This window comes from Camelina sativa, chromosome 14, assembly GCF_000633955.1.
Source record: "Camelina sativa cultivar DH55 chromosome 14, Cs, whole genome shotgun sequence".
Classification (NCBI taxonomy): Eukaryota; Viridiplantae; Streptophyta; class Magnoliopsida; order Brassicales; family Brassicaceae; genus Camelina; species Camelina sativa.
Window position 1 is genome coordinate 26,488,596 of NC_025698.1, and position 26,550 is coordinate 26,515,145.

General features: G+C 35.8%; 3 protein-coding genes and 2 non-coding genes across 5 annotated transcripts; 4 read left to right on the top strand and 1 right to left on the bottom strand.

Moving 5' to 3' along the window:
• LOC104742541 (pathogenesis-related protein 1B-like) lies at positions 11,933-12,787 on the top strand. Its single transcript, XM_010463555.1, has 2 exons — positions 11,933-12,288; positions 12,462-12,787. Exons 1-2 carry the CDS (start codon positions 11,952-11,954, stop codon positions 12,611-12,613), a joined length of 489 nt encoding a protein of 162 aa, XP_010461857.1. The 5' UTR covers positions 11,933-11,951; the 3' UTR covers positions 12,614-12,787.
• Positions 20,530-21,274, top strand: LOC104742543 (pathogenesis-related leaf protein 6-like). The gene is made up of 2 exons (XM_010463556.1): positions 20,530-20,909; positions 21,054-21,274. Exons 1-2 carry the CDS (start codon positions 20,576-20,578, stop codon positions 21,200-21,202), a joined length of 483 nt encoding a protein of 160 aa, XP_010461858.1. The 5' UTR covers positions 20,530-20,575; the 3' UTR covers positions 21,203-21,274.
• On the top strand, positions 21,706-21,785 carry TRNAL-UAG. Its single transcript has one exon. It is a non-coding gene; the product is annotated as a tRNA-Leu (tRNA).
• Positions 22,692-22,771, top strand: TRNAL-UAG. The gene has a single exon. It is a non-coding gene; the product is annotated as a tRNA-Leu (tRNA).
• Positions 22,865-25,208, bottom strand: LOC104742544 (putative branched-chain-amino-acid aminotransferase 7). Its single transcript, XM_010463557.2, has 9 exons — positions 25,126-25,208; positions 24,709-24,886; positions 24,427-24,603; positions 24,207-24,338; positions 23,895-23,990; positions 23,680-23,796; positions 23,481-23,576; positions 23,263-23,375; positions 22,865-23,143 (listed from the first exon to the last, which is right to left on the bottom strand). The coding sequence occupies exons 1-9, from the start codon at positions 25,167-25,169 to the stop codon at positions 23,026-23,028; spliced, it is 1,071 nt and encodes a 356-aa protein (XP_010461859.1). The 5' UTR covers positions 25,170-25,208; the 3' UTR covers positions 22,865-23,025.

Sequence of the window (26,550 nt, forward strand, 5' to 3'; positions counted from 1 at the left end):
CCAAGTTAGCCTTACCAGGATGATAGGCTATCTCCAAATCATAATCTGCCACAAGCTCCATCCACCGCCTCTGCCTCAAATTCAGCTCAGGCTGAGTGAATATATACTTCAGGCTATTATGATCTGTAAACACCTGTACCTTTGCACCATAAAGATAAGATCTCCAAATCTTCAGGGCAAAAACCACATCACCCATCTCCAAATCATGAGTAGGATAATTGCCTTCATGCTTCCGCAACTGCCGTGAAGCGTAGGCAATCACCTTCCCATGTTGCATCAGAACACATCCCAAACCAACTCTAGATGCATCTGTATAAACCACATAGGATTCTCCCTGCTCAGGCAAAGCCAACACTGTAGTAGTAGTCAACATCTCCTTGAGGCTTGCAAAGCCTTCCTCACACTCCTGTGACCAAACAAAAGGAACATCCTTCCTTGTCAACTTAGTCAACGGACGTGTTCTGCTCGCAAACCCCTGCACAAACCTCTTGTAGTAACCTGCCAGACCAAGGAAACTCTTGATCTCTGTGGCACTCTGCGGTCTAGGCCAATCCCTGATATACTGAATATTCTCCGGATCTACAGAAACCCCATCTGCAGACACAATATGACCCAGAAAAACCCATCTCACGCTGCCAAAAACTGCACTTGCTCAACTTAGCAAACAACTTCTGCTCCTACAGCTTCTCCAAAACTGTCCTTAAATGCACTGCATGCTCTTTGGGACTCTTAGAATAAACCAGGATGTCGTTGATGAAAATGATGACAAACACATCCAGAAACTCTTGGAACACACTGTTCATCAATCTCATAAAAGCTGCTGGTGCGTTAGTCAACCCAAACGGCATCACCACAAACTCATAATGCCCATACCTCATCCTGAAAGCAGTCTTCCTCAAATCTGCCTCATCTATCGGAATCTGATGATAAACCGACGCTAGATCTATCTTGGAGAACCAAGTAGCACCTCTCAACTGATCCAACAACTCATCGATCCTGAGAAGAGGGTACTTGTTCTTCACATTGACCCGGTTGATACCCCTGTAATCAATACACAAGCGGAAACTCTCATCCTTCTTCTTAACGAATAACACCAGTGCTCCCCACGGTGATACACTAGGATGGATGAATCCCTTGCTCAACAAATCCTCTAACTGCTTCTTCAGCTCTGCCATCTCTGCTGGTTCCAGTTCAATTGTAAAAGGATCAGACCGAGATGATGGTAATCCTTGCAATGACTGGAACACATCCTCAAACTCCTCCACGACCTGAATACTGCTAACCGTAGACTTCCCCATTGACTCTGGCATAGATATAGTAACCAAATAAGCCTCACGGCCCTTCTCGATCATCTACCCAGCCTGAATGGCTAAGATCACGAGACTCCCAGAAGTCGGTCTGATACCCTGAAAAACCAACTTCCCTCGTGGACGCTCAAACTCCACTCTACCCTGATGGCAATCCAAATGCACCATATGCCGATGCAACCAATCCATCCTGAGAATAACATCATACAACTCCACTGGACTGATAAGCAAATCCGCTAGCCACGACTCTCCTGCAATCTGAATATCCACCCCTCTAGCTCGTCCAATAACTCGCAGGAACTTGCCACCCGCAACCCTGACAACTCTTGTACGCTCCCCAGGATCCCCTCTGATTCCCGTGCTCTCTCCACACTCCGAAGTAATGAAGCTATGAGAAGCTCCAGAATCAAACATAATGTGGGACTTAAACCCGCCCACCAACAAGGTCGCTACACAAACCTCATGTGTTGAGAACCTAACACTTTATCACAGGCAAGCATAAAATCTGATCTTACTAAGAATTTACAAAGACAGAGTATAAGAAATTATACCTCTGATCGCCCCGGCACTGGTTCCACCAGTCTCTACAGTCGTGTAAACCCGTGGCGCCTGCTCAATCCGTGCCACCTGCTGCCCTCCCGGCTGCACCTGCTGCAATGCTGCCACTACCACCGGCTGCAACTTGGGACACAATGGCCTGATGTGCCCTAGCTCCTTGCAATGATAACATACACGAGTTAATGTCGTCGGAGCCCTCCTCTTGGGACAGCTAGCAATCATGTGATCCTTGCTCCCACAACCAAAGCAACTCACACCACTCGGCATCTGCATAGCCTCCCACCTCCTCTTGGTTCCCTGCGCAGGCTTGGCGCCCTTGCTAAAACCTCCATGATGTTGAGCCTTACTTGGCTGAACTGATGGATTAACCGCCACTGACTGTGCCCGGATATCCTCCTCGATCTCTGTCGCAGTCTCAACCAGCTCTGCACGCGTAACATAACTCTGCCCTCTACAGTGAACCCTCAAATTGTCACGTAGAGCCCTCAAAAACCTCCTGATCTGAGCCTCCTCATACTCCATAGCCCGACCCCCATAAAATAGAAGTCGACTGAACTCCAAGTCCAGCTCCCGCATTGACCGCGTCCCCTGAGATAACTGAAGGAACTGCACCTCCAACCGGTCCAATGCCTCTCTCGAAAAATACTTGCGGTTGAAATCCCCCAAGAAGTCAGCCCAAGTCATCTCCCTCTGCACTCTCATAGCAGCCACTGATCTCCACCACACCTCAGCATCACCAATCAAGTGATGGACCCCTATGTGCACCCAAAACTCCTCAGGACATCTTAGAGTGCGGAAGTTACGCTCCACACTCGTCCTCCACGCATCTTCAGCAGTAGGGTCTGTACCACCCGAAAACCGCGAAGTACTGATGCTATGCATCTCCTTGAGCATAGACAAATAACGACTATGCCCTCCCACATCCGCAGCCACGGGCTGCCGCTCCTCCGCCACCACTGGTGGCATTACCTGAGTCTGAGCCGGTACCACTGCTGGTAACCGCTCCAACACCTGTGCTAACAAGCCCGCAAAATAAACACCAGGGACTCCACCCGCTGGGATTCTCACACCCAGAACCCTAGCATCACCAACCACTGGAGCATCAACACCGCCCCCTCCGGCCACACTCATGGAATCCTCCTGGACACCCTGCGACTCGCCAACACCCTCTGCTCAAACTCTGGTCCGCAGTCTCAATAACCGCTGGGACTCTGCCCTACCACGACCACGACCAACATCCGCGTCCTCGACCACGACCAGCAATAGCACCCCCTCTAACGATCTGCACTACCATGAACAGAAGGCTAAACACACAATTTAAACATACACATAAACATATACTCACCGTGGAATCACACAGTAGGCTCGAAGAGGATGTTCTAGGACTCCATGCCACACACAATTGACTAACTCACATAATCAATCAAGACATGTAATCCCAAACATCTACAGCACAAAGCCTAGTGAACCCAACCCTAGAACTGTAAGGGCTCTGATACCAAACTGAAACGACCCGACTCGTTTTTTTTAATAATAATAATAATAATAACAATAATAATAAATAATACTCTACAACTAGTGGTCTCATACCCAGTAGCCACCTAACCACAAACACATTCAACAGACAATACCAATAAACCAATAAACCAATAACCAAATAATATCCAAAAATAACATTATTCAAAACATAACCATTCCAATAGTCAAACAACAGGAAACACAAAAACAAAAACCTAGCAATGTTCTATGACCCCACTCTAGCACCCTAGAAATGCCAGACAACAACCAAGCGAGTCCCTAGAACATCCTTCTCTTCATTGCCTTGATTCCACGATCAGACTTTGCCTTTACCTGCACCACAAACACATATTGAGATGCATAAGTATTTGATAAACACTCAGTGAGGCAATCCTCCCATCTACTGGGCTATACACACAAGCACCTGTGATACCAATGTCCAAACAATCAATACAACCAAACATACAAACCAGGAAAGCAAACACCATCTCGCTGGAAGGGAGGTGTCGACACTTGGCTGGTGTCGACCGACACTACCCCACAGTGTCGATCGATGCCGCTTCACTGGTGTTGGCCGACACCAATTGGTGTCTATCGACACTACCTCTGTAACCGCGATCCGCACGAAGCCGAGAGTCGAATCTCGCTCCCAAACTCCACCAAATCGCCCAATACTCAAAACCCAAGCCATATACGTCCGTAGGAACCTGTAGCAATCAACCCCATCAAGCAAAACACACAAAAACAGCAACAAACAAGCAAGAACAAGGAATTGCATGCTTAGATCAGCCATAGTCATGCACTCACCTCTCTGCAGGAAGATTCTGACAACCAATGACGAATCCCACATTCCCAGAAAGCCTCTCACACGTTCCTAGCCTTGGATCCTCACTCCCACAGCAAGATCTCACCCAGAAAGTCTTAAAATCTCACAAAAACTCACAAAACTCAAAAACAAACTTTTCTCTTCTGTTTCTCTCTGTTTTCAGCTGCGAGACAGCAATAAAACACGACATAGGTCGTTTTTCTCACTTAATAGTCTGGTTCTATGGTTTTTCCTTAAACCAAACCGACCAAAAAAATCGCCAATTAAAACCATCTGGTCGAACCAGACAGAAATGGTGTCGACCGACACCACCATGGTGTCGGTCGACACCCTCCCTCAAAATTCACAATTTTGATTTGTGGGCGTTACAGTTAAACATTTGATTTGGCCTCTAGACAAAGATATCTGATCATGAAGACTTTCCTACACGAAGGTTTTGGCAACTATATTATTTAAAAAGTAAATTGGTTTTTCTCTGTACCTCAGAACTTGTGGCAGACTAATGAGAAGACAAATGTAATTAGTACCATTGCTCCCATAATTCTTTTTTTACAAACAAGAATATATGAATTGAGAAGAAAGTGAGGATTCAGAGCCTTTTTGCTTTTTTTTTTTGGTTATTTCTTGGTACTAATATAGTGCAAAGTGTATTCGAAAAGCTAATGAATATAAGATATTAAATGGAAGAAGAAGAAGAAGTATAGGGTTAGATGAAAAGTTTCAAATTAAACAAAAAAAAATTCATTGATCAGGCCATGTAGAAATCTATATAATAATAACAATCCAAATAAATGCGACCAACAATTGTATTTTTTCAATCGTACATTTTGGATATTTTCTGAAAAGTCGTGATGGATCACTGAAACGGTTATTTATGAAAAGTTACAACTGTTCACTGTAAAGATGTGTTGACTAGAACATTTGTATCTTTTAAAATCTATATATGTTTGTCTGTTTGAACTGTTTTAATTTTTTTGCCACGACACAAAATCAACTAAAAGTTCAATCTCAGCAATTTATACATTTTTCTAAATTATTTTCTAGCATTTATTCTTTTAAAAGTCATGAAATTCTTCTAATTTTTGATTTAAGCAAAGATTTTTGGAATGATGAATCTAATTTACATCTTTTAATTAATTTTAAATATTAAAGTTTAATGAAAATACGTAGAGTGTTTTCCAAGAGTTAGATGGATTACATAGTGAGTTTTTGGATTTGACTTTTCAATATCGTAACAATCCAAATAAATGCCACCAAAAGTTGTGTTTTTCAATCATACCTTTTGGATAATCTTCCAAAAAATCTGTAGAAAAATTAAATTATGTGTTTAACAAAAAGTTGTGATTGTTCATTGTAACGGTTTTTTTGTAAAGTTGCAACTGCTCATTGTGAGTTGTGTCTATTCAAATATTCATATCTTTTGAAATCTATATATTTGTCTGTTTGAACTGTTTTGATTTTTTTTGCCATGACACAAAATAATATAAAATTTCAATCTCAATGGTTTTTACAGATTTTAGATTATTCTCTAGCATTCATTCTATTAAAAGTAAGAAATTCCTCTAATTCTTGATTTAACAAAAGAGTTTTTGGAATGATGAATCTAATTTACAACTTTTAGTTAATTTATATAAAAAATAAATGAAAATACCTATATATAATAGCAATCCAAATAAATGCCACCAAAGTTGTGTTTTTTCAATCGTACTTTTTGGATAATTTTCTAAAAAAAATTGTAGAAAATTTAAATTGTGTGTTTTACACAATGTTGCGATTGTTCATTGTAACGGTTTTTTGTAAAGTTGCACCTGTTCATTGTAGAGTTGTGTCTATTCGAATGTTCTTATCTTTTGAAATCTATATATATTTGTCTGTTTGAACTGTTTTCGTTTTTTTTGCCATGACAACAACTAATATAAAATTTTAATATCAACGGTTTTTACAGCTCTCTAAATTATTCTCTAGTATTAATTCTTTTAAAAGTAAAGAGAGTCCTCCAATTCTTGATTTAACAAAAGATTTTTGGAATGATGAATCTAATTTACAACTTTTAGTTAATTTTATACCTAGAGTCTTTTTCGAAGAGTAAAATGGATTATACAATAAGATTTTGGTTTTGACTTTTGAATATGGTAATAAAGATGTCTTCTATTTAAAAGCAGTTTATATGAGTTTGTAGGTATAATCAAGTGCACACAAAAAAGTTGCATTTTTTCTTAGTACCTTTTCTTAAAAAAAATGTTTTTATTTGTTTTTTTTTTAAATTCAAACGGTTGTATCTGTTCATTGTAGAGTTGTGTCTTTTCACTATATTTTATTTCTAGTTTTTCATCACAACTTTTCGTTTTAATAGGTGTGTCTATTTAAATAGTCATGCTTTATGAACTCTCTTTATATGAGTCTCTTCATCACTAACTAACAAGTTCGTTGAAACAAATTTTCTATTTAATGTTGAGTCTAGAGAATTGAATATATTCTATAATCTAACTAAAATTTTAGAAAGGATTATCTCAATAGAGAAATTTTATACAACTTAATATTGAATTTACAGTTGTGTCTATTTATCTTAACTTTCCATTAAAAAATATTTTAATATTTAAAAATAATAATAACAATATAAATAAATAAGAACAACAGTTGAGACTTTTCGTAGTACCTTTTTGTAAAAAAATTGGTTTTATTTGTTCTTTTTTAAAAACTCAAACAGTTGTATTTGTTCATTGTAGAGTTGTGTCTTTTCACTATATTTTATTCATATTTTTCATCACAACTTTTTGTTCTAATAGGTATGTCTATTTAAATAGTCATATATTTTGAACTCTATATATATATTTGTTTCTTCATCAATAACTAACAAATCATTGTTGTTGAAACAAATTTTCATTTTATGTTAAATCTAAATAATTTGAATATATATATCTAATATTCAATGTTATTCTATAATCTAACTAAAATTTTAGAAATGATTATAGTAATATAGAAATATAACAAAACTTAATATATAATTTATAGTTGTGTTTATTTATCATAACTTTTGGTTAAAAACTATTTTAATATTTAAACTTATTTTATTTTGTTTTTAAGAGTTGTGTATTTTAATTTTAATTTTCTATTGATACTGTTTCACTCATTATTAAATATATTTTTAATTATAGTTATTTAATAGAAAATTACATTACTCATTATAACCATTAGTTCAATATTCTCATTAAGGATCACTTCGTCATAATGATTTTTTTTAGTTGTAGCTCATTACCATAATTCTTCATAAAAATATCTTATATATATATAATACTTTAAACAATATGTTTTGCAAAGTTGCGTTTATTCAATATAATATTTTTTGTTATAAGTTTTTATTTTGATGATTGTGTTTTTAGTAACAGTTTATGTATTCAATTTATTCTATTACATTCAAATAATTTCATAATGTATAGTTTTAAATTTTAAATTTAAATTATTATTTTTTTCTAAAATACTTACTTCGCGACAGGGAGATCTGAGTCCTAGTAAATAGAGTAACGAACTAAATTAAAAGCCGAGCTCTGGGTCAACAAGTTTGTTCGCAAGACTCACCCAATTTCCAGAGACTATTCCCCGACAAAGATTAGAATCTCGTCGGATGGGAGAATACGTACGAAGATGTGGTTTGGTCTACCATCACTGTGAATGTGCCTAAAATATTGATGAGCTCGATTTTTTTTTTTTTTTTTTCAAACTAGGTTTAGAATTCAACTCTTATCTATATGTGTAGGGTCTACTGCAAAACATGATGGCTTGGTTTAAGTTTACATATATAATTTTTCTTTTGTTAAAGATTATTAGTTTACAAATTACAATGTCACTACTTTCAAAATCAAGTAGAACCTTTATTATCTGGCTACCGAAATTATACTAACGAAATTTCAACATGCAATACAATTCTTTTATTCGATCAAAGAACACCAATAAACAAAACTAAAAACAACACTATATTGCATTCAGATAAAAAAAAAAATTAAAATAACAAAAGAACAGAGTACGACTAAAGAATGACTGAACAAAAGAAACGTCACTTCCCAGCTTCAAACAATTTTTATGTAAGACTTGATTCATCTAGCTCCTGGATTAAGCTCTGCTGTGAAAATTCATAGCCAGCTCAACTCAATGACTTGTCATGTTTCAACTTTGCGTTTCTTGGAGCTTAAGACCAATGACTCAGGTCACTCAGCCAACGGCAAGATAGCGAGCTCAATGACCAACCGAGCCCCTAATCAAAGCCAACAGAAAATGATAAACAACGAATTAACATGATGATACTAAAAACAACAACGAGGACATGGAAACACTATGAAAGCGGAAGAGTAACGAAAAGAAACCTTGTAAGAAAATGTAACCAAAGGCGCGTTAGCCGGGGACTGGGGTATAGAACCAACCACTGACGGAGATTTGACCACCAACCTGAAGCCCATCTAAGGAAAATGTCAGAGCGAGACAACAAAGGTGAGGAGAATCTGACATTATCTATCACAGACCGCACATCTTAGAGGTGAAAACGTCGTATCACAGACATGGTTCTTTTTGTAATTTACTTCTTCTTTCTAGCTTGATTAAATCACCAATTAAAGACTTTTATTTAGTTTAATGGAAATATTTGTGTCATTCTAAGATTTACACATATTAGATTAGCAAAAAGATAGAATCAATGGAAAACCATGTTTTTATGACAAAAAATTAAGGAGCTGTATGACATATGATGTACTAAAAATAGACACATGCATATAACTTTCGTTATAAATACTTGTAAACTTTGTTCAATATTTAACAAGATCATCTATGCGTTATAGCTGGCAAATTTTCCATTGTACAATTAAAACAATCCTGACCCTTTTTCCAAGTAACTAATAACCCTATAATTACTAATCAATCTCAGCGATTCCGTAATTTTGTAATTGATGTTAATGGATATGTGAAAAAGTGGAATACTCAAGATGAGTTCGTATTATTTTTTTAAGCCAAGTTGATTAATCCTTTAACCTTTAAACTAGTGTACTATGAGTTGTTTTATCTTTTAGTTAACTTACAAATCGAGTTGGCTAGTATAGTAATGAATCCTTAGCGTTTAACCCACGCATGGTTAATTCATGGTTTACTATCTTAATCCACTTGGCATATGCCTCTACTTGATCTACGCGTCCTTATCTCTTCTTTACACTCGATATATGCTTATATGGAAATTGTGTAGTGATTAGAGACTGGTACAAGTGGATAGAATATGTAATCTAAACTAATATCTATATAACACTGAATGTCCCATTAACCGGCGGGGGATCATAACCATGCACATGTCATTACATGCATGTAAATCTCATATAATATGAGAAGTTTTTTTTTTTTTAATTTCCAGCCAATGCAACACTTGGCGCTTTAAAATTGTAACACATGTCTTTCTCACTAATCTTAATTTAAACATTTTTTATATACTTTATTTTATTTATATCTTATATGGTGTATATATAGTTTGCTTTTAAAACACATTTAACATTGTTACAAAAACATATTTCTTCCAAATTTTGGTTTTAACATATAATATATTTTCTAATGAAAACATATACCATATAACCTAAAAATAAAACTACCGATCAAACCAATTAAAACCAAAAAAGTTTTCAAAGTACAAATTGAAACCAAATTAATTTATGAAAGACTAATTTAAGTATATAGAATATGTCCTGATATAGTTAAAAATCACATTTTATTCAATAATCATATATATATATATATTGTATTTTAGATAAAATTAAATTTGTCTTTAATATTTTATAAGTTACAGTTTGACTGTCTTTAAAACGTATGTACTAAAATAAAAATACAAATAACATAATGGTATCATAACATAATTGCTTAATCACCCCAAAAAATAATAGATAAAAATAATTTAATGATAATTATACTATTTATTTTAGAATGATTAGAAAACAGATATTATATATCGAATATAAAAATATTAAATTTGACACACTTTTCTTTTTATGAATTTTATTCAAATTTAATGCGAGATATATTATAAGATATTTCATAATTTTTTATGACATGCACCATATTTTAGTATGCATTATTCCAAATTTTATTTTATTAAGGGTGATTACGAGATTAGAGAGTAAATACTAGAGAATATGGTAAATCATGAATACACTTATTAATTATTCAAGATAATCATTGGTGATTCCTTTGTTACCTTGTAAAACATATTGTCTAGATTCATAATCTCATTAGTATAGTACAAGATTCAGGTTTCAGAGGTTTAGTTTATTGATTGGATAAATTTGAGTCGATCTGATTTCTTTCTTCTCACATATCGTATTTTAAAATCATCAAAATCTGATGGAAAAAATCAACAACATATAGATATTATAAGTTCAAATATATTTAATTAAAAATACTGTTATTTAGATGTAAGTTAAAATAAATTAAAATGTAGTTATGTCAGATTAATTTGAATGTATTTATTGTTGATATCAATTTTCTGATTTTGTCTTCCCTTCCATCTGCACCAATATTGGAGAGTTTTTTTTGACAAAATCAGAAACAACCCATCATCATAGAATTAATTAATTGACATGTTGGAGAGTTTTTTTTTTTGATAATTAAAAGTACATAATGAATAAGAATAGAGACAAGGACCGAGAAACAACCCATCATCATAGAAGTATAACACATTTTAAGCATTCCATAGAGTTTCTAAATGTCTTCATCTTATCCATATATTAAATCTTTGGAAAAGATGTAGGAAAAGATGAGATTTATCGGCTAATATTTGTAAACTGTTTTCAATATTCAATTTTCATTTTGAATACTGATATATGGTCTCTACAAAAACCTCATGTGTGCTAAAACTATCTCCAATGTATATTCTATTTTTTACTCTAAAATAATGCATAGTTTTTTTATTTTAATGTATCACTCTATTTTTTACTCTAAATTAGATTTAATGTAAAAAATAAAGTTGAAGATAGAGTAATCCTACCATTTACTCTATTTTAGAGTAAAATATTAAGTAGTGTTAGAGCAAATGTTACTCTATAATAGAGTATTGATTTTAAAATATAGTGGGATTGAATATGCTATAATAACCTAACAATTTATCAAAAAAAACTATAAAATCCAAAACAACAAAACTTAGAAGAATTTAATTACTTTGATTAAAATAATTTCTGATATGTTTTGTTTATTTTATTTTGCGTCAAAACATTAAGAACCGTATATATAAAAGACCACATATTAAACATTTTTAAAAAAAAACATTTCATATTAAAAAAAATCTATTTAAAAATATAATTCTAAGTTTAAGATATATCATAATTCATAAAAATAGAATTAAATATATCTCGCGCAAACTCTCTAGTAATTTATACTGCAGTGATACTAAAATACGCGCATCTTCAATCGAAATACAAATGATATACAAATGATACTAAAATACGCATCTTCAATCCAAATACAAACCCAAATACAAATACGACCTTTCCAAAAGATGCAAAACTCTATCAAAATTTCTTCGTCAATGGATAATGCCACTTGTAGATACTTAAAAAATGATAGATTCATGACTTTAACCTTTATAAAAAGATTAGTCATAAATCCCTCAATGTCAAAAGTCTCCCTAACCCACTGACCCTAACCATATATTGCCTATATAAACAAGAACAAAGCATTCTTCAAGTTCACAGCATAAATAATATAACTCAATACTAACTACGACAATGAAGACTTTCCAAATCCCATCACTCCTACTCGTTGCAATTAGCTTTGTGGTTATTGCAACCAACGCTCAAAACAGTCAACAAGACTTCCTTAACACTCACAACTCCGCCCGTGCGCAGGTTGGTGTAGCGAACATCGTCTGGGACACAACCGTCGCCGCCTATGCATTGAACTATGCGAATGCTAGAAAAGCCGACTGCATCCTCACTCCGTCAGGAGGATCATTTGGAGAAAACCTAGCCAAGGGAAGTGGTGCCTTTTTCACAGGTGTAGCGGCTGTGAATCTTTGGGTCGCCCAGAAAAATGACTATACCTACACTAGCAATTCTTGCACAGGTATAACTTACACAAACAGTCCACATATATCCCTTCTCATAAATTATCATGATATAGTTGAAAACAAACTCAACAATTTCACATGTAATATAAACGCAAAGGCAATATACAATCGAGTGTAATTAAGTGATTAATAGAAATTTAACTAAGCTTGTTTATTTTTGAAATTACAGTTGGAAAAGTATGCAAGCATTACACGCAAGTGGTGTGGAGTAACTCGGTGAAGTTAGGGTGTGCTAGGGTTCTTTGCAACAACAATGTTGACTATTTCGTGAGTTGTAACTATGATGCACCCGGTAATATACTCGGGCAGTACCCTTACTGATGCTGATCACTTTAATATAATTAACCTAAAATATGAACTAATTATGAATAACTGCTTATGAAGAAAAGGAAAAAATATATCTCGTTTAATTTCAAGATGTAATATTCTTTCATTTTCACATAATCAAATGTTGTAAGGTTTGCTTTCTTTTACAATAAATCAAATGTTGTTGTTGTTCTTTTTTGGCGAGAAATTGTATCCTACTCGTGAAATGATAGTAAATTCAATTTCAGTATTACTTCGAAAAAAGTGTCAACTCAAACTCTACTATATAACCAAACTTACATCGGTCGTCCCATTTTTGGTGACAATTCTTTGAACCGAACGAATCGAAACTCGAACTTTATGACTCAAATGTCCAGCTCTAATTAGTTAATCTGGTAAATTTTAGTCTAGCTAGCATCTATACAATTTACAAGAAGATTCAAATACAAAAAGAAATATGTCTGGACGCTGGACACTAGCCATATTCCACGATTTTGTAATTGACATTTGTGAAAATACAAAAAAATTTGCTTCCCAAAAAGAAAATAATGTAAAACTTATATTTTTCTTTTTTGAAATATATAGTTCCATGATAAAGTGGATCAGTCATGTATTTTTGGTTGCAAATATATATTTTAACTTCTTTTTAAAACTGGGAGATTCATCACAAATCTTTCGAAAACCATTAGATCCCATTTACTAGAAAAATTAATGAGCCTAACATAATCATCTTTTTTTTAATGTTACTGTCGATCGGGTTTAAAGTGATGCAAGAGTTATAGAATCATTCCAAAAAAAAAAACACACACACAACGTTATCGCTATCAGCGAGAACTCAACAACTCCGACTTCCTCTTCATCTTCTTTCTTCACTGTTTTTCCCATGCGATTCCAATTTTGATCTGATTCATCTGTGATCTTGACAGAGGAAGTGGGAGTTGTTGAGTTCTTGCTGATAATCGCTGTTGTAAGTGATGTTATAATTTATGTTTAGCATCTTTTATTTACGGTTAATTTTTTTCCTAAGTGTTCCTATTGATATTTTTGAGTGTCACTTTTAAAATGATAAGAAAGTTATAGTTTGCATCATAATTTAGATCGATGTTGGTTATGTAATCTTAGAGCAATTAATTGTATAATTTTCCAATTTCAGTTTTTTTTTCCTAAAAACTGCATGAAACTAATATTGGTGTTTCTGTGTAAGCTATATTTTTTTTTTAAAGAAAACTTAATAATACATATCTTTGTTGTTAATTGAATGATCAGTATACTGTACATCAATATACTTTCACATAAAAATTGTACAAGAAAAAAGTATTGTCTAATTTTTTTTAAGTTTTTTTTTGAATACAATGTAAAATTTATTCAAAAAAAGGTAAAACGTTTTTACATCAAGTGCAACATGTTTTTAAACTTTTTTAAATAAATGATCATAGATTAATGAACTAATGAAACAACGTCCCTAGTGTGTTGTGAGCCAAACAACCAGGCAGTTCCTGTAGCGTGCATCACCTTGCTCTTGTATAGAAAACAATCTGTTACGGACATCCTTGTCTAGCCTGTTGAGGAGCTGCTCTGACAGAGTGGGGGCGTCCCCATGGCGTTTACTATTGTGTTCCTTCCATAACGAATACACTAAAAGCTTAAAGGCATATCAGAGTAGGAAGATGTGATCCTGATCTTCTGACCAACTCGTGAGGAGGTTAAGCACCACATTCCAGTCATCAAAGTAGTTTCCAGCAAGAAGTTTAGAGACGAGACCCGACCAGAACGATCCCCTTTCCCTTTCCACAGAACCACATCCTCTGTTTCAGCAAGTCCTTTAGACCGTATATCATCAATAATAGCCTCTAGTTGATTTGGCTGATCAACACGATGTCTCCTACGGCGATGAGAAGAGATCACCTGAGCCAGCGTGTCATGAAGTCCAATCCCCAGATCAATACAACCTCGGTGCCCTGTAATTGCCAGCAGAGGTCCCAATGGGGACAAGTTATCATGCCAAAAAGAGATGCCTTGACCATTCCTAAGGTCGTATTTGACAAATTGCGAAGCAAGAGGACGATATTTAAGCAGTTTTTTCCACATCCAAGAGCCTAGGGTCGTGTCTGCGCAAATAGACCAGAATGAACCCTTACGAAGGTGATACATTCTCAACCATTGAACCCATAGTGAGTTTGAAGTCAGAAGGCGCCAAATAAGTTTGAGGCAACAAACCTTGTTTGCTGCAGTTATAGAACGGAGACCCAGACCACCTTCCTCCTTTGGCTGACATATATCCGACCATGAGACTTTCGCTTTGTTCTTGTTCAGGTCTGGACCAGACCACAGAAAAACAGAACAAAGGCTATCTATTTCTTGTATACAAGCGTGAGGTAAACAAAATGTAGACATCCAAAAGGCAGTTATATTGTGAAGCACAGAGCTTATCAGTTGTAGGCGCCCCGCAAAAGAGAGGTGGCGAGCATTCCAACTTCCAATCCGTTCTCGTATACGCTCAAGAAGCGGAGTATAATCACTGGTTGTCATACGACGAGTTAACAGAGGGAGACCGAGGAATCATACTGGTAAAGCACTAGAGGCAAACGGGAAATTATGAAGGATTAAAGCCTTCTCAGTATCCTTAACCCCTGCCATATACAGAGTTGACTTCTCGAGGCTGATGTTGAGGCCTGAAAATTCTGCGAACTGATCAAAAATTTGCAGAATGCCCGCTATAGATCGTTGATTGCCATCTGTAAACACCAGTAAATCATTTGCAAAGCACAAATGAGTGAGCTGCAGATTTTGGCATCGTAGATGGTAACCAATGGTTCTATCCTTGGCAGTTGTATCAAGCATGGTAGACAAAACTTGCAGACAAATAACAAGCAGGTAAGGGGAGAGTGAGCAGCCTTGCTTTAAACCTCGTTAACTTCGAAATAGACCAGAGAGTTTCCCATTGACTTGTACTGAGAAAGACGTAGTTGAGATGCAAAGGTTGATCCATTTAATAAATTTTTGAGGGAAGTGTAGAGCCGAGATAATATTAAGGAGGAATGGCCATTGGACAGAATCAAACGCCTTGGAAATATCAATCTTGATGGCACTCCTAGGTGAGATCGTGTCTTTGTGGTAGTCTTTAACTAATTCTGATACTAGTAAGACATTTTCCATGAGTAACCGGTCTTTGACAAACGCAGATTGGTTGGGTGAGATAAAACCTGGTAGCACCCTTTTGAGCCTATTAGCAATGATTTTTGAGATCACCTTGTAGAGTACATTGCAGAAAGATATGGGATGGTAGTCCTTCATCTCCCTGACCTCTTTCTTTTTTGGTATAAGTGCAAGTATCGTGGTATTCACCCCTTTTGGTATAAAGTCGTGAATGAAAAAAGACGGAACTGCAACAATAAAGTCTGTTCTCACTATAGACCAGGCTTCTTTAAGGAACTCTACGGTATAACCATCTGGACCCGGACTCTTATCACTCGGCATCGAGAATAAGACATCTTTTACTTCCTCTGCAGAAATATCCCTTTCAAGAAGAGCTCCCTCCGCATCATTAGACCGGTAAGTTAACATATCACGTAGTCTCTGTAGATAAACTGTGATATTGAGCTGGCTTATGGGATAAAAACTCTTGAAAAAACTGTACCGCCTCTGTTTTGATTCCCTTATGAGTGTCTGCAACAGAGCCATCCGGGCATGTGACCTCCATAATTGCCTGATCTTTGCCTCTATGTGAAACACCTTGTTATTGCCATCACCAACTTTAAACCAATGGAGCTTAGACTTTTGTTTCAAGAATCTTTCTTCTAAGCTAGAAACAAACAACCATCGACTATAAGCATCAGACTCCGCCTTCATGGCCAGACTAGTGGGGTTAGCCAACGTCTCTGATTGACAACGGCACAGTGTTTCATATGCAGCTCTAGTCTTCCGCGTCAAATCTCCAAGCCGAGCCTTACTAAGCTGTTTGATACTTGGTTTCAGTGCTTTTAATTTCTTGGAGAAATGATATATCGCAGATGTGGAGTGATATAACGTTTCAGTACTATCCCAGAAATCTTTAACCATGGGGAGAAACCCTGAGTCATTGGTGAGTGCATTAGTAAACTTGAATGGCCTACGCAAACACGGTTTGTCAGCCCCAAACTTTATCTGGCAACGTAAGTGGTCGGAGCATCCACCTGCTTCAAAGACCCCATAATAATGCTAATATTCAGCTATCCATGCATCGTTTACAAGCACCCGGTCAAGTTTTTTACAAATCAAACCATCATCACCTCTCTTATTATTACACCAAGTGAAAAACGGTCTATTGGACAGCAGATCACTTAGACTGTAGTATCGAACCGCATCCTGGAAATCCCTCATGCCTACAGGGACAATGGGATTCACTGCATACAGAGAATGCTCATCAACCTGCAAAATTTCATTGAAATCCCCATAAATCATCCATGGTTTATTCCTATACATTGGTGAGTCCTGGTGATTCCTGAAATCCTCCCACAACATTTTCCTCTCATCAACCAAATTTGAAGCATAAACGAAGGATACAAAAAATTCCGTCTCTGTACCCTCTACTAGAACGGAGCAAGTCACCATTTCACTGCTTGTAAAACACGGTGTTAATCGCACTTGAGGGCTCCAAACTACCCAAATGCAACCCAAACGATTAAAAGCATAGTTCGAAATGAAAGACCAATCTTTAAAGACAAAACTAACAATGCGATCAGCTTTTTTTTCCTTCACTCTTGTCTCAAGAAGACAACCAAACTGAAAATTCTCCTTCTTAACCCAGTTTCTAACCATAGAATGCTTAGATGGTTTGTTGAAACCACGGATATTCCAGAAGAAACTCGTCATCAAAAATATTATTGGGAAGACCTCAAACGCAGGTCTCGAGAGACCTGTGTAGAAGGGGTAGAAAAAAACTTATGATCTTCTTTAGAATTTCGTGGCAAGTACTCCTGAGCCGGCAATCCTGCCTTTGACTCTCGAGGAGGCTTAACAATATGAAGAATCATTGTATCGTTTGCAACTTTGCCAACTGGTAGCAGACTTTTGAGGGGTAATCCAAGCCTCTTCCTTTTCCAAATTATCCTCCTTCGTTCCTATCAACTCAGTATGCTCTGACACAGCCAAAGTCGCATCACCCATTTGGCCCTGCACTTGTTTTGCAGACGCAACTGGTGGGTTAACAGCTTCCACCAGTCTGAGAAAGTTGTGTGTGTCCTGGGAAACATTGGGTACACTATATGTGGCAAGACAAGCAGGCTTCAGATGTTCCCATTTGTGACAACCACTACACCTCGGTGGCAGTCAAGGATACGAGTAGGAAACCACCACGTCTAACTCTCCTTCTTCTTCCCGGGCAAGGTGATATTTCGTGGGCAAAACTTGTGTTAATTCCGCAGTGCTGGCTGAGTCTCCTCTGTGAAAGGACTCCACTTGGATACAATCATGGGAAGTCCCACAATATTCCACATTCCCCTATTCAAGATATGATTCCTTACTCCCTCATTCTGAACTCAAAACTTAATTGTCGTGTCATTAACAACAAACACATCAATCATAGAAGACTTGTCACCTAACCTCCATATCTTGTTCACAATCATGTGGATTTTACCCACATGTGGTGCAGAAGTATGAAGAAACTTGCCAACAATGAAATCGTCACACAGAGGCTTTGCGCCTTCAAATACTCCTCGAGGTAACCACAACACGTTGCTTACCGTCGACCTCAGAAACCACAAACGGTTGCTTAGTGAACATGTATTTTTGGGCAACTTTTACCCACGACTTCTGTCCCTGTGTAGCTGAGGTTGATGGATTTGTAACAGGAATCTGAGGGGAGACACCCTCTTGACTCTGCATCTCACCATCAAACCTCTCCACTGACCTAGATCTGACCGAATTGCCTAAACCCTTCTCGAGAACCCGCTGATCCTCACCAAACCCCAAACCATGTTGGCCAACCGTAGCAGGGGAGGATATCCCCGCAGCCGCCATAGAACCGTCACGAGAATCAGGCGGCGAGGCCGCTAACAGCATATACCGTGGAAAAGAAGCAAAAACCCTAATCGCCTTCAAAATTGCCCTGCCACGTCAGCAGAGAGAGGGAAAAAAAACTATCGGCCGTATTGTCTAGTTTCATCAAAAAATAGAAGTAAGAATACTTTTTTTTTTGTCAAGGGAAGTAAGAATACATCATCTGTGGCACTGTTCATTTTCCACGACGTTGCGACTCCACCGACGACCCAATTTTTACTCTGCTTTATTAGTTTGGTGTCGCTGAAAATTAAAAACGAGCGACTCCGATTACATTAAAAAAAGAGGGACAGGTGTCGCTATAATAAACAGCAATGGTTTTAATGGCTTTAAAAATAGTAGCGACAGTTCCGGCGACAATTGAATAGTAAACACGGCAAAGGAATTACTCTCCACTGTTTGTATTTTTCTGTCGCTAACTTCGGTCGCAGTGTGTGGGAAACAAACAGGGCCTATATATTGCAAAATTATAACCAAACAAAAGAGCTTTACCCATAGAATTGAAAGAAAAAAAAATACAGAGGAAACTACATTAATTAAGAAGTTCTTGCAAATAAAGTTGGAGGCCACGCTCTGTAGTGCACAAATGTTGACGCTCATTTGTAGGTGAGCTTTACTCTCATCCCAAACTTTGGGGATACATATATACTTGCCATTACTACAGCGTTCACAGCGTTTCGCCTCATTATAATGGAGACTATGGAGTAATATGTTGATATACTTTTGTTTTGAATGAAATGTTAAATTTAATTCAAAAGAAAAATAACTTTTGTACATGAGTGCAACGTTTAACTGAACTTAGAAGCTGAGAAAAATATGAAAGACTTAGACTCTAGACTGAAACCACATGAGCATGCCGTTGTCGTACCGCCGGTCACCTATAGCTCGTAGCGATGTGAACGGGTCTGATTCGTTTGTTTATTTATGTGATTAAAAGAGACGCAGAATTTAATATAGTTACCCAATAAAAATAAAAGTTGTTGATATAATGTAACTTATCTCAACCATATGAAAGGATCGAGATCAGATGAAATTGAAGTCCATGACATATAAAGGAGCTAAGAAGAGTGTTCGTCTCGTTGTTCTTCTTCATGGATGTAGTAGGATGAGAAGATACAAAGAAGATATATAAATATAATTATATAATGATGCAAGATCAAGTTACTTGATCAAGTAGATTAGTGGAAAGAGTTTGTACGTTATAATCACACAACACTATGAATGCTCCAATAAGTCGTAACCGGCGGAGAATCACGGCCATGTTCACATGCAATCATATGTAAAAATTATTACACACTGATATTAAAATGTAAACATCTTCAAATCAAATACAAATTTACATGACATATCCTGAAGGAAAAAGACGAAGAAGACAAAATCTATATTCAAATTTATGTTTCACTGGACAATTATATGCTAGATACTATATGGGTAATGCTTCAATCTATAAACAATAAGCAATCTCTATTTGTTTTGTTTTTGGAGATTAATATTCTAAAATAACATATAATTTCATCACTATTATTTTGATTGTCATATAAATTATACATATATAAGTTGGTAAGCCTCTCCAGTTTTGTTATAATTTGTGGTCACTTTGCTTCCTAGCAGTACAATTTGTTATTACTAATTGTATTATATACTTTTGCTTATTTTATTTTCTGTTGTGAGACATTTAGATCTAGCTTAAGATTACGTAATAGCGATAACTAAAGGCATGATGATAACACTTTTGATCATTTTACTTCACTTTAAAAATAAATTTGATTTTTATAAAAAGAGAAAAGTCAACGTCCCAATGTTTAAGTTTCCCAAAACCACTGAACCTAATAATCACATATTTGCCTATATAAATAAGGGCAAATCACTCAGACTCACAACATAAACCATATACATCTGCCTTCTTCCTAGAATCATCACTAAAAAAAGCAAAATACGATAATGAATACTTTCAAAACTCCATCACTCCTAATCGTTGCGATTAGCTTTCTGGTTATTGCAACCACTGCTCAAAACTCTCAACAAGACTACCTTACCGCTCACAACAATGCCCGTGCGCAAGTTGGAGTAGCGAACCTCGTGTGGGACACAACGGTCGCTACCTACGCATTGAACTACGCAAATACTAGAAAAGCCAACTGCAGCCTTATTCACTCCAACGGACCATATGGAGAGAACCTAGCCAAGGGAAGTGGTAACTTTACAGCCATAGCGGCCGTGAAACTTTGGGTCGACGAGAAACCTTACTACAGCTACACTACCAATGCTTGCACAGGTATATCTCTAATATTATTAAATCTATATCCCCTGGTCCATACAACGATTTTACATGTAACATAAACACAGAGGCAAAACACGATGATCGGGTGTAAGTGATTAATACAGATTTGACTAAGCTTGTTGATATCAAAAACTACAGGTGGACAACAATGCTTGCATTACACGCAAGTGGTGTGGAGAGAGTCAGTGAAGATAGGGTGTGCTAGGGTTCAATGCACCAACGGTTGGTGGTTCGTCAGTTGTAACTATGACGCACCCGGTAATTGGATCGGAGAGTACCCTTACTGATCCTGATCACTAATATAACCCTAAAATAATAATTACGATTTACGAGTAATGAATAAAAATCTAATTTGAACTACTGCATATTAAAAAAAAAATATATATATATATATATATATATATATATATATCTTGTTTAATTCTCAAGATGTAATCATTTATGATTTTCACATAAAGAGGTTTGCCTTCTTTTACAATTAATCAAATGTTTGTTTTGATTCTTCTGTATATAGTGCGAAAGTCTGTTCTACTCGTAAAAAATGTTATTACTTTTTCCTATTTACACATCGTTTACACTGTAATCGTATTTGCAGAAAAATAGAATTTAATTCAACTTTTCAGTATTAAATTATTAATTCCATGTCAAACTTAGATCGGTCCAATTTCACTAACAAACTTTGTTCTTCTCGTTAAATCAGTAAAAATTCTATGAACGAATCGGAACAGAGCATTATGCGATGACTGTATTGGTTGATTACTAAAGTTAGGAATGTTCATGTACCACTACTGACAGTTTGGCCGAGTGGTCTAAGGCGCCAGATTTAGGCTCTGGTCCGTAAGGGCGTGGGTTCAAATCCCACAGCTGTCAACATTTGTTTTTTTTAAACCATCAGCATCAGTTTGCACAATAAGGAATTTGTACAAGTTTGAATCAAAAGATCCTCCTCTTCATTCATATAAACCGTAGCTCGAACACGAATGTAGAACATAAACAACAATATCGTCGGATAATGTTTTTTTTTTTTTTTTTGTTATCAACTACGTGTACACGGTACACATGAGGCAAAACACTACTGAATGACGTCGCATGAGCCATAAGCTAGTTGTCAAACACCACTCTCTCTCTCTCTATCATAGCATCTTTAGAGTTCCTACATGCTTAAGTTGTTTTTCTTTGGTTCATTTTTTTGTCTTCTTTATTCTTTGATTTCCATTTTTATTGTTAGTGTAAAATATCCCATATTGGAAAGATGTAAAAGGATTTAAGTAATATATAAAGGGTTAGGCCTTTCCACTCATTCCCAATTGGTTTTGAGTTGGAAGCCCACAGTACAGCCCAAATTTAATATGGTATCAGAGCAGGTTGATTGTTGGGTCATCCCGTGGATGTTGTTCCCACATATGCCCACGCTTCAGATAGTCATACATGAGCGTGAGGGGGGTTAGTGTAAAATATCTCACATTGAAAAGATGTGAAAAAATTTAAATAATATATAAAGGGTTATGGCTTTTTCACTCATTGTCAATTATATATTTTATCAAGAAACGAATTTACTCAACACAACCATCGATCTTTAAAAAAATAAACCAAAAAGCCAGTCTGTCCACCACATCCACATGCACAACTTTCACTGACTTAATTCGATCTAGTAAAGTCAACGTCTATTCCATTTCATATGCGATTTAGAAAATGCATGTGGACTTACGCCACACGTAAGCAGTGTGCAGAGCCAAGGTTGTGATCTTTAAACAAATTACAATCAAAACAGCATCTGACAGTTTGGCCGAGTGGTCTAAGGCGCCAGATTTAGGCTCTGGTCCGAAAGGGCGTGGGTTCAAATCGCACAGCTGCCATATGTTATCTGGTCAAATAAAAAACTAATAAACGGAGGGAGTATATATTTTAGACTTTATTAATGTTTTAAACTTGTAAAACAAGATATATATATATATATATATATAGAGTAATATATTAGTTCTTTAAACAAAAGATAACACAATTTTTCTAGCTTTTCATCATTCTTAAGTGTCTCTTTTCTTCCTTGATTTCTTTCTTCTTTGATATCTTTTTTTATTTGACCAGGAAACGAATTTATTCCAGTTTGAATTCAACTACTGATATCCACCATCCAACCTTTGTTATTTTCAACAACTCCAGTTTGAATATTGGTTAACATCAAATGAAGCTTCGTAGACAATGCCTCTTCTCCTGTCTTGTATTTTATACTGCGGTCAAAGATATAGATATAAATGACCCAAAATAAACTTTAGTCTTTAGGTAATCGGCAAAGCGAAAATATTTGTTTTGTAAGGGTTTATTTTTTGAGAAAGATATATATAATCACTTTTTGTCATCGAAGGTCACGGTGTCAACAGCTTTAAGGACCATTGCAGTCCCTGTACAGAAAACTTCTTCTGCCTCGAGTAGCTCATCAATAGAAACATCCCGTTCTTGAACCTGTGATACGTTGTGAAACATATAGATATACATATAGAGAATCTTGTAAAGATTCATGAAATGACTATACATGCGCGAAAGAGTATTGTTAGATGGAGCTGGAACCTGGTAGCCAATATCACGAGCTAGCTCGCTTATAGTTTTCCTTGTGATTCCTGGTAAAATGGTTCCTGAAGTTGGTGGAGTGGACACAATGTTTCCCTATAAAATGAATGATTACTTATGAGTTCATGCAAATGAATCTAAATGTACGTTGAAACGTTATATCATATATATGTGATATATTTTCTATAATGTTCTTGACCTTGAGAATAAAGATGTTACAAGTAGAAATCTCTTCGATGTTTTTACCAGTCGCCGCGTCCAGGAACAAGACATCAGAGAAACCCGATGATTTTGCTTCAACCAAAGATTTTAGAACCTTCCAAATTTACCAGAAATTAGCTAGATATATAATTCACCAACGTATAACTTGTTGCTTGGACATCTATTTATCTCTGGTGTCTATTTATTACTTACTGGAGAATAGTTTGTGCAACTCTTCACACCCCCTGTTCCACCGGAGTGGGCTCGGCGATGCTTATCATCAACTTTGAGGTTCAAGCCTGAACTTGCCTACAAGACAGACAAATTAAATTAAGAGTCTCGATGTAATAAAGAATCTTTAGGCATGTGGCCATATATATTTAAGCAAGTGACAGAAGTGCTAGTCCATTGACTATTGACAAGTTAGAGCCCAAACGTTATTATTTTATATACAGATTGGATCAATACTTAAAATATTAAACTGAGTTTACTTGCCCAATTGCATTTGATAACAAGCAAACTCACCTTGTGATAATTTCCAACGGGAGATGTGTAAATGAGGAACGTATATTCAGGTGCTGAAGCTACTCCAAGGATAGCACCAGTACCTATGAGTAGAGGCCTAATATACAAAGCTCCTTTACCGGGAGGAGGTACCTAAAACCAAAAAAAAAAGTACAAATCTTAGCTACTTAAAGATTAACACGTACGTAGTACTGATCACATGGAACTAGAGAGTCCATACCCATTTGTTGTTGGCAAGCACCGTTTGCTTAACCGCTTCTACGAATTGGTCCGGAGAAGGAGGTGTCATACAAAGCCTATCCGCACCTATTTGCATACGAAGAGCGTTTTCTTCAGGCCTGAAAAGTGTGATCCGTCCATCTTCTGTCCTGTACGCCTTGAGACCTTCAAATAGTCCCTACAAAACCCAAGCCAAGGAGTTTATTTTTTTTGTGTCAACTCTCACAATTAAGTAGAATCGTTTTGATATCGCGGTTACTATATATATCCTCAAGAAGTAAACCTGGCCATAATTGAGAATCCCAGCACAAGGGCTTATTGAAATATCCCCATAAGGAACAATTTCTCCTTCTGAAAAGCTCTCTCCTTGTTTGTATTTCGCCACATACATATAATCTGTTGGAACCAAAGCGAATTCAAGCTCGTCCCATTTCACATCCGCATATTTTTCTTCTTCTTTACTGTTTTATGCATGCCACAACAAAAACACACACACACACACACACCCAAATTAGTGAGTGAAAGGTTTTTAAATAAACAGAGAATGGACGAAGATGGGAAATGAACACGGGAAACCAAAATCAAGAGTCTTATAACTAAAGAATGGTTCTTTGAAAATAGTTACGTAAGAAAATATTCATATGAGCTCCAAAAAAAAAACAAAAATCCATTTTTGTCTTAAGGTTACATATATATTCACCTTGTAAGAAGAGGTGATGAGGAAGAATGCGCACAAGGAGCCATTGGATATAGAGATGAAGACAAAGAGAGCAAGAAAATGGTTTGAGCTTTTGAGAATAACTAAACACTTGGCTTTTATAGAGATAAATAAACAAACAAACCCTTCGAATTCCATCAGTCTTTAAAAAAAAAATGAATTTTAGAATCTTCAACTATATTAGTAATTTTTAATTAGACTAAATGCCTTAGTTGACCCAACAAACAAAACAACTTACGGTTAAGGGCGCGTCTAGTTCAGTTGCAACGAATGCGGGGTGTGTTTATAAAACGTATTATACTGGGATTTAACTCGTAGTACAAAAAAATTATTTTATAATATTTAATTTAATAATGAAATTACACATTTTTAATTTAGCCTTTTCTATATTTTAACCTCTAGCACAATTATTTTTAAAATATTATAATTTTTATCAGGGTAAAACACTATGAAATACTACTACTTGTATAATGTATAATTAATAAGAATAATATTTTGTATCTATTAAAGAGAATACTATTATTTTTTATATAATATATAATTATTTAATTTAATTGATTGTTAATATTTAAGTGAGACATATAATATTAAAGGTATACAGTTTAATAATTGATTTTTTTTTTGGACACATATATAGAAAACAAATTTGCTATTACTAAAGAATTTAGGTGAAATTAATTAGTTTCTATAAAAAATCGATTTTGTAAATTTACCATATTTCACTTATTGCTTTTTAGTGCAATTTTGTAGGAACTAAAACTGTAAATAAAATTTTAAATAACCATAACTAAAAGGGTAGAACCCAAAATGTACTTCAAAAATATATTTCAAAAATGTATATATGTAGATTTTATAGATTTACTATCATTAAATCTTTATCTAAATATAGAAGATCCGAAATCAAATAACTTCCAGTTATAATTTTTTTCTTTGTCTTAAACACAAGAACCATTTATATAACTATTTATAATTTGAAGGGTATAACCCAAAATGTACTTTAAAAATGTATATATAGATGATTGATGAAGCGACTAGAAATGGATGTTTTTGCATGATAATCTTCTTTGATAGAGCGAATGCAATATAACACACTTTGAAAGATACTTGGACTTTAGCTCAGGTGCCAGTTGGACCGGTTTCTTTCCCTACAGATTCTCTTTATGCAAATATGGATCATTTCCTGGGTTCTGCCAATCTGGGTTCTCATGTAGCGGCTTTTTCTTGGATTATGTGGTATATATGGAAGGCGCAGAATGCTTTTGTGTTTGAGAATATAATGGATAAGCCCGACGAGGTTGTAAGGTTAGCGGTAGGGGAGTGGGCTACATGGTTGCAGGCTCAGGCAGAGGATGTGGGTGAGAATTTATCATTGAGTCCTAGAGCCACTAGTGTGCGTGAGGGGGGGGG

Excerpts from the sequence above, each read along its gene's own strand:
- LOC104742541 (XM_010463555.1), top strand. The coding sequence starts at position 11,952 with ATGAAGACTTTCCAAATCCCATCACTCCTACTCGTTGCAATTAGCTTT. Across the intron at positions 12,289-12,461 it reads CACTAGCAATTCTTGCACAG|TTGGAAAAGTATGCAAGCAT; the intron begins GTATAACTTACA and ends TTGAAATTACAG.
- LOC104742543 (XM_010463556.1), top strand. The coding sequence starts at position 20,576 with ATGAATACTTTCAAAACTCCATCACTCCTAATCGTTGCGATTAGCTTT. Across the intron at positions 20,910-21,053 it reads CACTACCAATGCTTGCACAG|GTGGACAACAATGCTTGCAT; the intron begins GTATATCTCTAA and ends CAAAAACTACAG.
- LOC104742544 (XM_010463557.2), bottom strand. The coding sequence starts at position 25,169 with ATGGCTCCTTGTGCGCATTCTTCCTCATCACCTCTTCTTACAAG. Across the intron at positions 24,887-25,125 it reads TCATCACCTCTTCTTACAAG|TAAAGAAGAAGAAAAATATG; the intron begins GTGAATATATAT and ends TGCATAAAACAG. Across the intron at positions 23,376-23,480 it reads CTCGTGATATTGGCTACCAG|GTTCAAGAACGGGATGTTTC; the intron begins GTTCCAGCTCCA and ends AACGTATCACAG.